Source organism: Gymnodraco acuticeps, unplaced genomic scaffold (genome assembly GCF_902827175.1).
Source record: "Gymnodraco acuticeps unplaced genomic scaffold, fGymAcu1.1, whole genome shotgun sequence".
NCBI lineage: Eukaryota > Metazoa > Chordata > Actinopteri > Perciformes > Bathydraconidae > Gymnodraco > Gymnodraco acuticeps.
Window position 1 is genome coordinate 3,325,883 of NW_022990135.1, and position 16,615 is coordinate 3,342,497.

General features: G+C 42.0%; 1 protein-coding gene across 1 annotated transcript in view; it reads right to left on the reverse strand.

Moving 5' to 3' along the window:
- Positions 1 to 15,934, reverse strand: part of LOC117546572 (fidgetin-like) — a 33,374-nt gene extending 17,440 nt beyond the window's left edge. Inside the window, 3 exon segments of the mRNA XM_034216802.1 lie at positions 10,536 to 10,566; positions 11,441 to 11,661; positions 15,837 to 15,934. Of these exon segments, the coding sequence (XP_034072693.1) occupies positions 10,536 to 10,560 (25 nt within the window). The 5' untranslated portion in view covers positions 10,561 to 10,566; positions 11,441 to 11,661; positions 15,837 to 15,934.
- Positions 15,935 to 16,615: the final 681 nt, after the last annotated feature.

Consider the following 16,615-nt stretch of genomic DNA (forward strand, 5'->3'; position numbering starts at 1 on the left):
CAAGCTAAGTCATTAGTCGCGTCCATATAGGGAAGCAAAAGCTCGGCGGAACGAGAGGCAGAGGTGTTGTTTTATTTAGTGTAGCTGCGCAAAAGAGGAAGTGATACACTTCTTACAGTTCGGGCATAAATCTGCATTTTTCTAATCAGGAGTGTGTGTGGTTGTTTCTGATGCAGCCCCCTCATATTACTGTACTTGTTTGCAGCCTCTGTCTGGAGGTAGAAAGAGAAAGGGAGGGTGGGAGGGAGGAGGGGGGGGGAATATAAAAAGAGAAAGACGGAGACAGAATGGGAAACTGAGAGAGAAACAAACAGAGACAGAGAGATAGGGAGGATGCTGATGTGTGTACTGCATCCCAAGGGATCACTTACTCAGTATAGACACAGTACTGGAGGACAGAACACAGCAAGGGTTCATTGGCCAAAATCTCTCCTCTTTACACACACATACACACTCGCGATCCCTCCAAGCAATATTCCTGTAAGCACTCGTCCACTGAGAATAACCGCATTGACTGAAGTGGAGTCAATGCAAGAGGACGATAGAACGAGGGGAGGAAGATAACATAGATAAAAGGGAGGGATGAGGATGAAGCAGCAGGAGGAGGAGTGTCCACCTGGCCGGCGTCCAGGGGAATTAAACAGTCTGTTTACCGCTCTCAGCGACTCAGCAGCGCCATGTTAGCCTAATGGCACGGACATGAAGCCAATTGATTTGTGGACCAATAGACCTGTCCCACAGCACAGGCAGATTACCTAGATCACTGGCTCCGCATCGAATACACATCGCTTCTCATTCGCACCCCTAAGGCAGGGGAATGTGAACAGGGTTTAATGTGCGTCTGTGTGGGCTCGCCCGCATATACGGACACGTGTCGCCAGGATTAAAACATGGAACCCGGGGCCGCTTTGTGTCCGCTTGGGGGTTCGTTCTTTACTTCCATATTGTAGCCTTCAGGCCTCATTTATTCTATATTCTGACTTACGTTATAGGCTATGGGTTTGGGTGATGATAAGCTGGCGAGTTAAATCAGGCTGAAACCTTTGGGGTCTAAGTTAAAAGACTATAATGTGATAAGCTCTCATTTTAAGTGTACTAACTTTTGTCGTTACACACAACAGATGCCGAGCTATCTGCTAGCTAACGTTCAGAATATAACATGAAGCCTTTGCCAAGAAAATTCCGTAGAAAAAGTACATTTTGGCAAAACTGACACGGAGCAAATGAACTTTATAGACAAGAATTGATTTTCTTTTGTTAAAATAACACACTTAACTGTTTAGCTCTGGTAATTAAAAAAGTAAAAATCTGTTCAAGACTGTTTGCAATGAGCATCAATTTCATGATTCCACAATGTTGCCATACTGTCATACAGATTGAATTTGAAAAGTATCCCTATTAATATCATTATATCAATTTCAGCCATATTGCCGAGCTCTAATGGATCCTTCTCATAACAAAATTGGATTAAGTAAAAAAAAAAAGGGATGATTGTCCAGCTAAAAGCGACATTTGTTTTCTGTGATGAAATTGTAGGGATAAAGAGGCACCCAACACCGACTATTATGTGCACAGTTTAAACCTGATGTGAAAATGTGGATGGGGAGTTTGATAAAAGTACCATTTTCCCAGAAGGATCTATCTACTATGCTGTGGCATTAACAGTGCACATTGTTCCAAATAAAAAAAACCTTTCTGCCGGACAATGAAAGACCACACACACTTGAAACTACAGTTGTCCGTGTGTACGGCCGGCCAGTGAGAGTAATTCCACATTCTCCACAGTTTTCACTCATGTCAGTGTCCCAGTTGATAAGCATGAAAATCCATTTATCTACAAAGGGACTGTACGGTCCGTATTGGACAATGTCTCTTTCATGGTCCCTTGCAGGCCCTTTTTTAGTCCACAAAGCCACCCAACTGACTCCACCACGTCTGTAATAGGCCACATTCATTTGATATAGACACATCAAGGGAGATATTGCAGTGGTTTCGCTGTGCATCAAGAGAAGTGGGGCCGGTTCACAGAAGCGGCAATATGCTCTGAACATAAAAGAACAATGGACAGATGCAGTTAGGCGAAAAAAGAAAAGATACAGTACAGGGGCCTGGACATGAGATCCAAACATGTATGCGTGGGTGGAACAGACACGGCGTGGCTCACTGTCATTCTCATTCAGCCTTTCTCTCCTTTTGAGAGTGCAGAGATCCAGAATTAGGCCTCTGAGGATGAGGAGGAGGAGCCGTCAGATTACAGATTAGAAGGTGGGGAAGAGGTGGGATTAAACATGCTGTCTTGATGGTAGCCCGACTAATACTGCTCACATCTTCTGCTAAGGGCGTTGTCATAGCGGGTTGGATTACTGTATAGGGAAATGTTTAAAAGGAAAAACGACTCTCCTGGAGATTGTCATCAAAACACTTTCCGATCTGGTCAATGTTATTCATTGCTCATCCGATCCATATTTGTGTAAATGAGGTGCACGGAGCTTTACAGCTCGAGAAACCTCTGAGACTTTGGTATGATGCTACGTCTTAACCACCCTCTGGCTAATGCAGCTAATGAATGAGAGAGCGCTAGCAGGCTAACGGCTCTAATTCTCCTTCACAGGCTATCATGTTGCAGCCCAGAGACGGATCAATACCATTTGCTCAACACACAGGAGGCCTGGGAATCTATAAAAGGGCTTTTATTGAGTAATTAAACACCCATTACTGTCCCGTGCAGCCACACAATAAATTTGATCAGCCTCTCAGGCGCAGATCCAGCCGTGATTAATACTCAGTGCATGTATGACATAAAGGACCACGATGACATTTTGCTGTCTTTGATAGTGCGAGGACGGGGTTCGGATGTTTCAAGGTTGCTTAGCGGGGCCGGACCCAAAGAAAGCTCTGTGTGCAAAAAGAGGTGGCTATGGATTTCTGCTGGTCTGGGATCAGTAGCTGCTGTCTTAAGACCGCTACAAAAAAAAGCATGTACGGCTTTCTGTTCAAAACTCAACATCTAATGGCCTTAACAAGTTTCACAATCTGCTCCGACAAGAGTGCTATTTTAGACATTTTTCTATCTGACCTTTGGACTGTAACCTTCTAAAGGCTGACAGTAGCATTAAGTTACTACTTAAATGGCATTAAATGTTTCCAAATGCCATTTTATCATGTTTTAAAACTCGTGAATATTCAAAAGAAGTGACAGGTATAAGCTTTAAACTCATATTGGACACTCTTAAAGTCGTTATAAAAAGAAATGCGTCAAATTGTAGCTTACATTTTCCTTTAACTGCCCATAATTAGCATTTATTAGCAATAAATACATATTTTGGACACAAATGTAGTTCTGACAACATATAAGTGTGTTAAAATAGCATTTATTGCCACATATTAAAGATATGTGTTGTATAAAGATAATACATTACCTTTGAAGTTGGAATATATAAAGATAAATATTGATACATCTTTTTTAAACCTTGTTTAAGGATGTACATTAACAGGAAATATAAGATTAAACTCCCTTTGGATACATTTCACTTTAAAAAATGAATTCTGAGGAGGCGAACGCAGATGCTTGTGTAAAGAAAAAGGAGAATGGCCACACTTTGAAGACATTTGGACAAATACTTCTATTATTGCATGGAAAGGAACAGTAATAAAACGTTTCCAGCAACACTGTCACATGTCCAGCCTCTTTACAGTGACTGAAGGCTGAACTGTGTTTTCTCCCCAATTTCCCAACGTCCTTTTCCACACTTGCACAATTCACAAACCTGTTACAATCCCATCCTTGTTGGAGAATATTTAGCGTTGTTGAGCCAACAATATGGCATCTGGGTGATTCTCCTAAATATGAATGGCCCATTCACGAGGCTCAATGGAGTCGCTTGGCAATGGCCCTTCTTCCCCTCCCTCCTCCATACTCAAAACAATATTCAGCGCAGCAGTCTTGGCACTTTTCCCCGAAATCAACAAAAGAGGAACTCGAAGCTGTCCCTGAAACCCTCAAAGCATTAAGCCTCTGTGAGATGCAAGTACTTGGCACAAGCAAAGCGATTTAACGACAATGGACAAATCATACAGTGCTTTGTGAGATTTAGAGGATACAATAGCACTCCGTTTCCAAAGCACACATTAGTAAGCATGTCATTGGGACCCCCTGGGGGATTTGAGCAGCCTAGAGGATTGTGTAGTGAAGAGGATAAATATATGTTACTGGGCACGAAGATGGACCGGTGCCAACGCCTCCCTCCTTCACGCAACATACTGCGGATTACGAGTGTGTGGAATACATTAATAGAATAATCTTCTGAACTAACCCACAAACTGAACCCATTTGGCTTGTTAAGCGTATACATTGCAACACATCCAAAATCAATTTAAGAACCATTTACCCGAGCGCAAGAGGTGCAGATGAGGAGCCTTGCAAAAAAATAAAAAGAGAGACGAGAAAACAAAACAAAAATATATACTTGTTATTAATGTGCGGCGCTTGCAGCCATGCTGACCTCTGAGTGCTAAACAAAACCAACAACGGACAAGCAGACACCCACTCAAAAGTCAATACCATGCGTGCCTCTTCTCCCTCTTGTATGGTTAATGCATGAATGATGCCAGGTAGTGGAGACAGACGGAGAGAGGATCTCATTATACGCTGCATGCTATCATTAGCTATCTACCACATGTGTCCATCCTGCCAACGCACAAGTACAAGCAACATCCTAATGCTCTCTCTCCGGCTTCCACTGGGCCCGCACACACACCCAGCGCAGGCACACACACCCACCCAGCGCCCGCACACACACCCACCCAGCACCCGCACACACACACCCAGCGCAGGCACACACACCCACCCAGTGCCCGCACACACACCCACCCAGCGCCCGCACACACACACACACACACGATCACAGGTGAGCGTATAACACATTCCTTCCTCAGCAGGCCTCGGCGCATGAACAGATTTTAAGTGGCTTTTCAAGCACAAATACTAAAAGATTCCAAAGCTTTTGTATGGTGGAGATTTGTCTCTGCTTTATATGATTGTAAAATCAATAACTTTGGATTGTCGTGCGGACGAAATAAGATATTTAACGACATCGCGAAGAGGTAATCTGGATATTTTTCCAATACACTATTGAGCTTCTGATTCACAGTAAAGATCGATTAGATGATTGACAGGAAACTAATCAGCAACTATTCTTAGGAATTGATTACTCCTTTATTAGGTAAAAATAGATTTAAAAAAATGCAAAAATGTTAAGATTCTATCTGAAGAATTAACAGTTGTTCGTGTCTTGTATAGGAATAGTGATATTGAAGTGAATATATTTAGGTTTTAAGAGTGTTTGTAGACAAAAGGAGACATTCAAAGTCGTCCCCTTGGCTTTAGGAAGTTTGGTTTTACACTTATTTTCAACATCACACACACCAAACAGAATTGGCAGGTTTGTCAATAATGACTATAATTGCTAGTTGCAGTCCGACAATAAACGCTGCAGAGTTTTTCAGCAATGTATCAACAGCGGTTTGTTTTTGCTCTGGTTACCAGTTTGTGTCCATCTCCCAGAGGCCACAGGCAGCTCAGTGATGCTGTGCCACACGCCCAGCCACTCAACATCCTTTGTGTCCGTCCCCTGGCCGCCTGCCAAACACACACACACACACACACACACCCTCCCTCGCACCCAATGAGCCATTGTTCATTAACGCGCACACCTTTGTCGCCTCGGAGACAAAAGTGTCCGACTTACTCGCGCAAAATGCCTCGCTAATCAAGATGTTCAAGCTGAGGTTGTGAGAGCGGGGGGGGGGGTGGGGGTGCAGACGGACTCTATCCAGCCCAGGCTCGCTGTTGCCAAAATCAGATTATCCATGCAGAGCCAGAGAGAAGAGCAGCAGAGATTACAGTCAGATCTCTCTCTCCTAGCTGTCATTTTCGTTGGCCCTTGTGGAAAAAAAAAAAATGGCCCTCGCCTGCGTCCTCCATCGCCGGGCCAAATGAGTGGCGAGCTCCTCCGCATATCAATGCACAATTTAGCTTAAGACATGCATGGCAATAACCTAATTAGAAACGGCGCATTCTCATTTTGAAGGCACAATGTTAAGGAATAAGCTGCCTTGTCTAGCGAGGTCTAATGGTGCGGAATATTCAAAGTGGAAGTTACATTTTTTTCCCTTTTTTAATAAATCCTTAGCATATTTAACGCTTCCACATGCTGAATGTTTTAATATCTGCCGGAGAATCCAGGCCATGGGTGGTGGAGATTGCTGCTAAAGAGTAAAAGGGAGGTGAGCGGGGGTCTGCTTAAAATTCAGAGAAGGGGGCAACGGATTGCAAAGAAGGTAGGAGGGAGAGAGAGAAAAATCTACAGCTTTGATTTGATTAAAACGTATGAAAATGACGCGTTACATAAACCAAAGAAACTTCAAACATTTTAGGGGGTTTGGAGTTCAAAGAAAGTGAGATAATGCTTTTAATGCTGGAATTAACATGGAAATGAATTTAGCTGAATGTCTCTTCAAGGGGGGGACATAAGAGGCGGAGATGGGTGGAAATTTGGCGACACTGATCTTAGATCGCGTGTGCTTTTACACCAATTCTTACTTTTTAGACTTGAAAACTACTATTTCAAATGCATTTAAGATATCTTTTTCAGTGCAGTTACATCACACCCTGAGCTTTGGTTGGAATTCATTTGATCTTTCTAGTGTTTCTTTGATACATAAAAGCATTATCTTGGTGTGAAGAATCCCAGGTTACAACAGGCTCCGAGTAGTAAGCTGTAAGTGTTACCCCCCCCACGAGTCAGTCTTGTGTGGACACCTCTCGCCTTAAGTACACCCATCAGATTTTGACTGGATAATAGGCAGTGAGCAGTGGGAGAAAGCATGAGGGCAGAATGGATATAATTTGTGTGTGAGGGCGCTCTGTTTTGTGTGTTTCAATTGCAACACGGTAAGAAAAATAATCCCCCAACCGACAACTGTCAGTCACAGCAACACTGCTCCCCTAAATCCTAACCCCCCCCCCCCCTTTGAAAGAAGCAGTGTACCAACACTGAGGGAAGTGAGGAGGGGAGGATTGAGTGGATCACGGTGTCAAGGATTTTAAGGAATTGGCGTCCACTCATCTACGGATGTTTTTCGGGCAGCGGCGCTACCGACAGCTGCCTGCCGTCTCCGGGAGAGGAACTCAGATCAGCGAGGGGGGGGGGGGGGGGGCTGTCAGCGAGCATGCAGGGAAACACACAAAGACTTACACTGCCTTGCTACTGTTACTGACACACACCGTCTACTGGGACGGAGAAGGAGAGGGAGTAGGAGGGGAAATAAGTGGACGAGAGCGCAAGGAGACAAGGAGAGAAGGGGGGGATGAGACACAGAGAGATGGAGAGAGTGGAACAGACAGACAGGTCCGAGAGGGATTTGTTCTATCTGCATGTGCCGGGGCTCCCATGGGGTCTACCTCGGAGAGCATAAAAGATAACACTTAACATATTTGCTAAAAGATGACAACCCTGGCTGGATCTGGTTTGAAGAGGCCCTTTGTCAGGCCGTGCAGACAGGAGAAACCCACTGATACGGACGCCTAACAAATGTCCCCGTGTGTGTGCGTCTGAAAAATACTTCCGCACATCGCCTTACATCTGGCAGAAGTCCCACGGGGGCGGGCTAGATCGCACGCCGCTGGCTCCGGGATGGTAAAACAGCATTTAATGGTAAACATTACAGACTGATAGAAAGTGTCAGGATAATTTATTTATACGGTCCCACTGGGAGTCGCTGAGCCACCCTCGCCGCACACCGGCTCTCTCTATTCATTTGAGGGAGAAGTATTTAGATAAATAAAGGCAGAGTAAAAGGGTTGCCTGTTTGTAGAGCACTTTTTCTTCTATTCCTATTATCTCCCCTCTCTCTGTCCCCATTAGCAGTATCGGGGGGGCCGCGGCAGATGTGAGGCGATACGTTATGTGTATAATGAGGGGGATTATTGCTACTGTCACTGCTACACGCACAGACAGGATGCAGAGGGACGGATCTTAAGCCGGGGACTGTAGCGAACAAATAGACTTAGAGGAATAAACAAACTGCTGGGGAACTACATTATTTACATTACACACAAAGTGACACATGCACGGTTGCGCCTAGGTTTTCCTCATCTCACACACGCACACCCTCCATATGTTCATCTAGAATCCTTTTCTATAACAAAACAATGACACAATTGACAAATCTATCAAAGGTCACTCAATTAGGTGCAAATTGAAATGGAAAAGCTGCAGAATGTTATGATATGTCATGTTATGTGTCAAGTGCATATCTGTACGTATGTGCTATGCCATTTAGGATCATACAAGTACAAATACAAGCATTATTATTCTAGTGTTTCATTACAGGAAGTTAGGACAATATGAACACACACCTGCATCTCGAATCACTTCCTATTTGCCTTTTCAAAATACTTATTTGCATGCGCTTTACATCTCTCCTAAAATCATACACACAAATCTATCAAAAGACAGTCAATATGAACTTAATTGAAATATAAAGCTGCAAAAAATATGAAAATGTATGTGTCAATTGCAAAAAAGTGCGTATATAATATGGTATTTAAGAGGATTTAGGTACAAATCGATGCACTAATATTCTACATTTTCATTAGGGTTTAAGTTTGACAAAATGCACACCCACTCACACAAGCTCCTATCGACAAATCAATCAAAAGTCAGTCACTGAAATGCAATGCAAAAGCTACAGGTAGTATGTATAGTAGGTCATTAAGGTATACATAGAAGCAATATTTTTCTATATTCTTATCATTTAGATGAACTTTGTCAATATGCACACACACACTTGCATTTCATCACTCTCTATATGTTCATCTAGAATTATAGAACAATTGAATGAGACAAAATATCCACAAATCAACAGATGGAAAAGCTGCACAAATGTATATTTTTAGGTGGCAATCGTGTGAAAGGTGTAACGTGAATATGTAAAATAGAGCATTTAAGATCATTAAGGTAGAAAATGAAACATTATTTTCATTAGAGATTAAGTTTGACAATATGCACACACACACACTTGCATTGCAAAACTCACGCACCCCACCACTCTTATATTTTCATCTACTGTAGAAATCTCTTCTTTGACAAAAACAGCATCAATTGAATAAGACTCTTTCGCATGTCCTTGTGCAGAATATCTTTTGTGAAATGATATCGACAGATCGTTCAGAAGTCAGTGAATTAGGACTGAATTTAAATGGAAAATCTGCCTGAAATGTCCTTTTATGTGTCAATTGCAAATAAGTGCATATCTGTTTATGTATGATGTGTCACTTCAGACCATTAAGCTACAAATATAAGCATTATTTTATATTTTCATAACAGTGTGACATTATGGATCCACACGCTCTTAAAAACAAAACTACAAACATGAAAAAGGAAGTCAGTGCACATGCCGCATGTAACACACACATCAGCAGGAGAGAAACAGCACATGATGTGAGGGTGAATGTGAGAGAGAGAGAGAGAGAGAGAGAGAGAGAGAGAGAGAGAGAGAGAGAGAGAGAGAGAGAGAGAGAGAGAGAGAGAGAGAGCAGAGGGATCAAAGGTGAAAGGTTGAGTCCTCACTAATAACTGCTACAAAAACCAAGAATGTGCAATCGTGGAAGCGAAAGCTCAACAGAAAGCACATTGTGGTCTCGAACGTGATTATTCAACAGAAAACTATCCGCTGCCCGCTTTCACTTGCAACAGGGTGGGATGGATATTTTCTATTTCTAACAATCCACCATTGTTCTTCATGAGAGTGGAGCATCATCGAAAACACAGCTCACGTGGAGCGTTATTTTAAATATCTGAAATTTGAATGAACTTCTGCATGCACAAAGTAAAGTGTATTTTGTCATTAACGCTCCTTCAAGAATACATTATTCCCTCATGACATAATGTAAATACATACCGGTGGAAAAAAGTGCAACTAATAAATAAATCCTCATTATAAATATGCATTATGACTTTGCAACGAATGAACGCTGTTACTCAAATCACATCAAATTGTAACAGTCAAATATTAATTTCCATATTTGTACAGTGAAATCAAAAGAAAATGTGAGTGTGTTGAAAAAGAACTGCTCCCTAATATCTATTTTACTCATATGCAAAAAGGATTATTAAATAAAAGTTCAACAGCAATATTTTAGAACAGATTTCAACTTGTTAAAAAAATAGTTTTGTTTTCAAATGAAGCCATGAGTAATTTAAAAGATGCACAATTATTATTTAAAATATCAGGCAGTGCTGTGTGCAATGACAAAGGGTTATGTTAGAGTGCTATAAAGATGGATAATAAAACCTAAACATGAGAATGTGAGTAGTGTCCTATAATAAAATAAATATTGCACCATTCTAAGTAAAGCCGTGAATATACAGAATATGATGAGTGAAATAAATAACAGTAAACACACCAGCTGCTGAAAGTCATCAGTGCATTTCTTCACCTTGTAATATATGAATATAATAAGTTGTACCTACCATAGACGCTGCTGCTGCTGATCATCTCGTGCTGGAACAGAGGGAGAGGAGATGAGAGCATTGGAATTAATTTGTGGAAGAAAAAGACTACAAAAAAATCTCCTCTGCTTCAAGCAAAAAACATGACAGACACTTTTTTTTCTCTGGTCCAGCAACACTGCTCGGATTGCAAACCGTGTGAAAGGTGGGCCCTTGAAGGAGTGCAGCGAGCAATAGGAGAGGCGTCTAACCTACATGCATCTCATTAGAAAGTGGAGCCCGGGATGACAGGTTTAGAGAGAGAGAGAGTCAGAGTCAGAGAGAGAGAGAGAGAGAGAGAGAGAGAGAGAGAGAGAGAGAGAGGAGAGAGAGAGAGAGAGAGAGAGAGAGAGAGAGAGAGAGAGAGAGTGAGAGAGAGAGAGAGAGGAGAGAGAGAGAGAGAGAGAGAGAGAGAGAGAGGGGGGGGGGGTGAGGGAAGGAGGGGGGTGGAGGAACATCAGATTGTTTGGATATGATGGAGTCAAGTTAAATCTGTTGATAACGCCCTACATTGTGCACTATTTCAACAAAAAGCATGCTGCGGTGACATTGCCTGCACGCATGCATAGGGCAACTTGTTGTAGCCGCACCACAGAGAGGCTGGAATATCCTCCCAGCGCGTGCAACTTATGTTTTTTTCATTTTTAGAGAGTGCCGCACAGCCGATAAAGCATCTATATGTGCGGGCTGCGCATTTGCGTATAACGATGTCGCAGGTGCGCTCCTTAAAAAATCACATTAAAAAAAACGCACTAAAATGCACGCTTATGTAGTTAAATAACAAAGTGCACATGCATGATTCCGATGAGAAGGTGCACTGCAGCCTCTCGGCTCTGACCACTCCGTCTAATTGCAGACGCAGCGGATCCCAGACTATCCGTCCTTACCTGCTTTTTTAGCGACAGGTCGACCTTTCAAGTGCGGGGTTAGGGTCGCATCGATCCCGGGGAGGGGTTCTGCTGATGATCGGGGTGCCGAGGTTAAGCCGGGGTGCGTGCGAGCTGAAACCATCCCAAGTTAACGCAGGAAACACTGACCACAGCCACTGCCATGTTGGAATTTCACCAGCCCGAACAGCTGCTTCTCACACTGACCAGTCCGCGTCCCACTGCGCATGCGTGCAGAGAAGGAGAAAGAGAGAGAGAAAAAAGATCGTCAATTCCAATTACTGCCCATACGGTTATTATGGGCGTCTAGTTTGTATGGCAGAGTGGTGAAAGGGAGTCCAAATGGTGAGGAAGATGAAGCGAAGAGGGAACAGGGAAGAGTTTAGGAGGCAGCAGAGAGAGGAGAAGCACTACAGGAGAGAGTGCTGCACTTTATAGGCAGTTCAATCCCAGTTTTAAAAGATTAAAGGTGAGACAGCCTGTTTTTCTACTTCACACTTACTTTAGAAGCATTTGCAGACAAGTTGCATCTGTCATCTTCTTGAAATGACATTTGTAATACGTGTTTAATATTTTTTAAATAGTTATTTTATCCCTAGAAAGCTGTTTTGGTAGCACACTATCAAATGCAACTGGTTTAGAAACACTCAAAAATAAAGAGCCCTAAATAGTGCCCTGAGGCACCCCAGAAGCCCCCTGGCGTAGTTTGGTAGAGTGCACATAGGGGCAAATCTAATACCCCGCCCCCCCCTCTGCCCGATATGTGACTGCCTCCCTCCCTAGCCCACGACTCTCCCCGTGATAATTATAGCAGCAATATGGAATTAGCAATTGAAGCCCTAATTAGAATGAAAATGTCCCAGTTAGCCAGTTATCAAAGCATCAGCAGGGAGAGCAGGTTTAAACAAGACATCAAAGATGGAATAACTATCAGCTCATTGTTACCCACAAGTTGAGAGTGCACGTAATGAAAATAGTTGTTAATGTGGTTAAATAAATGTCCCTTGTCGGATATATTTTTGGCGAATAGTCGATTCTGTGAAAGTGAGTTTCTCCATAAAAAACAACACTTAAAAGTATTTTTGCTTAACAGAGATGTGCTCAGACCTTTTCTCTAATATAAGTCACAAAAAGATGATTGAAAAATGAATAATTGAGGAAACTAAGATAAATGTTAGTCTACCAAAACCATAACAACCAATTAGTCGACTAATTGACTAAGAGAGGGGCAGCCGGAAAAACAGGGTTGGAGAAATGTGGTAAATAAGAATGTGGAGGAAAAGTCTCAAATGTAGAGGGTGAATAACGCACATGAACACGTCCCTATAGTGAAATATGATCTGTATACCACTGCTGATGCATTTAGAAAGTGGACTGTTTCCTTCCTCAGTCTGTTTATTAGAGCAGCGGCTGCAGCACACTATAAACTCTCCATCACTGAGAGCTACAGCTCCACCTTTCACTCTCCATTCTCCATAATTAATTGTCTTTTTTACAATTCCATCAATTCATTAAATTTGTCAAGCCTGCGATGCAATCAAGGTTTTGTCAGCGTAATGAAAATTGATTGAAAACTCAACTAATCGCTGTGTAATAGAAGTGTTTTTGTTACACAGAGCTAATTATTAGCTAGTAATTAGACAAAGCTTTAAATTAGTGTGTTTAATGGTAAAGTGAGGTAAACAGGCCTTTGTAGTACAGTGTGCAGATGAGTTACAGAGCTCTCTGATTTACGTTCGGGAGGCAAAGGTATAATTCAAGTGTGTTGAATATGCAGTGTTGCTATAAAAGGCACACGGTGATATGGAAAACCTTACATGGGACGTTTTCAGATTGGATTTTATGACACATTTTCTGATTTGTGACGTGCGGTGGAGGAGATTTAACTCCAACATAAATCTAAATAGATGTTAACTCATTAGCCATTGGAGAGGTAATGATGTAAGTCTGCCACTAATGAGCTTAAGCTCTTAATTGAATAGGAGGGGGTGGAGAAACACACACACACACATACATGCTGCAATAACGCCCACACAAGCCTTATTGCACAAAAGGATCCACACATAAAGACACACACCTACAAACACAATCCCGCCTCCTGTGTTGGTATGGGCTCCCTTCTCTCTCAGGGTCAACACTGTGTGTGTGTGTGTGTGTGTGTGTGTGTGTGTGTGTGTGTGTGTGTGTGTGTGTGTGTGTGTGTGTGTGTGTGTGTGTGTGTGTGTGTGTGTGTGTGTGTGTGTGTTTGGAGGGGGGGGTATAGTCACATGACCAGCTACATTTCAACTCCAGTGCCTGCGGACTTCAGTGTCGGCCCTCATCACTTCACCACAGCTTTACCCCTTCTTACACTATCTGTAAAATAAAAATAAAAATAGGAATACAAACTTGATTTTCTTGTAATTCCTCATGTGGTATTTATTAAACCAGAGCATGAATTGATACATCAAAGGACCCATTGAACGTCACACTAATCAAACCCCTACTGCATATGTTCCATATTCCCAGTATTAGAGGGAAAACATGCAACAATCCCCGCCGCTTTGATGTCACCTCTTCCAGACACATTTCATATTTTTATTCATCTCTCCCAAATAATTATCAGCACTTAACCCCGGCGTGTCTGCGAAGACGTAAAAATGTCAAAATCAATTTGGATGAAGTAGAAAGCTTATAGGATAAAAATGTCCATCCTTTATAAACTCGGGCAATACATTCAGAATGTTCCCCTGGTAATACAGGCTATGAAAATGATGATATCCAATTTATTCTATCAAATACAGCTGATATAAACAAAGCCCCAGTGAATGGGGGCAATGTAGGGAAACTCAAAGGAAATCCAGAGGGAGAAAAGCCCGGATAGTGTTAGCTCAGATAAAGAAGAGGTAAAATAATGTAAGAAAATACAAGAGGGGATGAGTCGTCTTTGCTCAGAGGCTACTGTGAGTGTGTGTGTGTGTGTGTGTGTGTGTGTGTGTGTGTGTGTGTGTGTGTGTGTGTGTGTGTGTGTGTGTGTGTGTGTGTGTGTGTGTGTGTGTGTGTGTGTGTGTGTGTGTGTGTGTGTGTGTGTGTGTGTGTGTGTGGCCAATCCACTTTTATGAGCCCAGACTGACGCCCTGATGGGACACGGCGTGGATTTGAGCAGAGCCTATTGAGCATAAGCTGCTAAATTTGGCAATAAAGGGAATGTGATTTACTGTAAGCTCCAGTGGGCCGAGAGCGACGCAGCCGACGGCGTGTGTACACACACACACACACCTGAGAGCATAAGACACACACACTAACAATAACTCACTCACTCTGTTACTGTCTCTGGCTCTCTCCCTCATTCTCCCTCGCACACACACACGCCGGCTCGCCTCACACTCGCGCAGCCACTCATGCGACTCAGCGGCAGTGACTTTGACAAATAACCAGGAAGTCCTGGTGTTGGCTTAAAAACTCCAACTTGTTCAGTTGCAATTCTGCATTTGTCCTGCTTTAATGGCTGTGGAAGTGGCTTTGGAGGTAATCTGTCAGTGATTGATTAGAGCCCGGCCAAATCCCCTCACTGAACGCATTGGTAGGCTGCAGGCCTGCTGCTGTGTGAGGCAGACAGAGAGGAGAAACACACTCCTGTGTGTGGGAGTGCATGTATACATCCATTCAGCAGCAAATGGCAGGGTTCATTCGTACTGATAAGAAACCAATAATTCATACTAGATCCATTTTTAAAGAAAATACCTAAGAGTTACATTTCTCGTGTTGTAAAAAAAGAAATATTTTCCTTTAAATATATGTGTTTGCTTTTGACATTATTTACAAAAAATATTGGATCTTTAACCTTTGTCAGATTCAAACAGCATTTGAAGCAAATGCATCATTATATATATTTCTATTGTTAGCCAAAAAGTCATTCATTGACCAACAAATGTAGCATATTAAGGCTTTTAAGACAAATAAAATGCATAATAATATTATTCAAATACTATACTTATTTGGGAAGGGGAAGTGCTTTGTAAAAACTACACAACAGAGACCAGAATGGAAGCAGAAACCTGACATATTATACTATCATATAGAATATTTTTACTGAATCTTGCAACAAGAGCCGGTTTAAAAATCATATTTAATATAGCTGATAAGAGTTGATCATAAATCTAGTACATTCAGTGATGGAAGAAATAGCCCTTTTTTTATAGATACTTCTGTAAAAGTAAAGTTCAAAATAAAAGTGCTCCTTATGGAGGATGAACAGACCGTGTCGTTATAAGTTTATTACATACAAGTTTTCTGTCTGGTTCAAGAGTACTTCCTCAGCTGCATTATAGTGTAACATCATGTCTTATGATGAAATGGAGTGTCATGGTGTGTAAGGATATCATTATTAATGCTCCTTCTGCACGATCACAAATACCTGTTTCCCAAAGATTCTCCCTGGAGCTTTGTCAGAGCCTCGAGGAGTCTTCTTAGAGGAGAGGATGTTCACATGGAGACGAGACTCTTTGCAGCCTAACGTCCACCTTATCCTCCATCTTGCAAAGAAAAATACATTTGAATGGCTGCACACATTCAATCAATTCTTACACTTCACATGCTGTAACTGAATGAGTCCTCTGATGATTACACTTGATGTAATCATCACTTTAAGTACTAGTTGATGCCTGAATTTTGCATGCAGAACAAATGAGTGGTTATCTTGTTTATGATTAAAAGTCATAATGCAATGCTTTTAAATCAAAAGTATTTTATATTCACACTCCAAGCTACCAAGGCTGACCATGTTAATGAAATTCTGTTTGATAGTATTTCTGCAATCTTATTGTGCTTTTTTCTAATCAGTGTGAGCTTGAAAACACTTTTTTTTTTTCTTTTCTTTTATAATCAAAGACCTCTTGCCGAACATGCGGAGGCTCTGACCATGAAAATGTTTAGCATGATTCTTAATATTGCTTAAGTGATAATTATTCTGCTCGCCACAAACCTGACTAACAAAATGGAATTCAATCAGAGCCTGCGCATAATGACAGTCATTATGAAAATAATGAATAAAAAAGACATCCCTGTCTGTATTCAGACCTCTTTTTCTCACACATCTCCATGGTGATCTGAATTTTTTTTTTTTCAACTCTACATTCTGGCTGGCCGACGGCCGCTTTAATCACATTGTTTATGGTAAACCAAGCATTGTGCGCT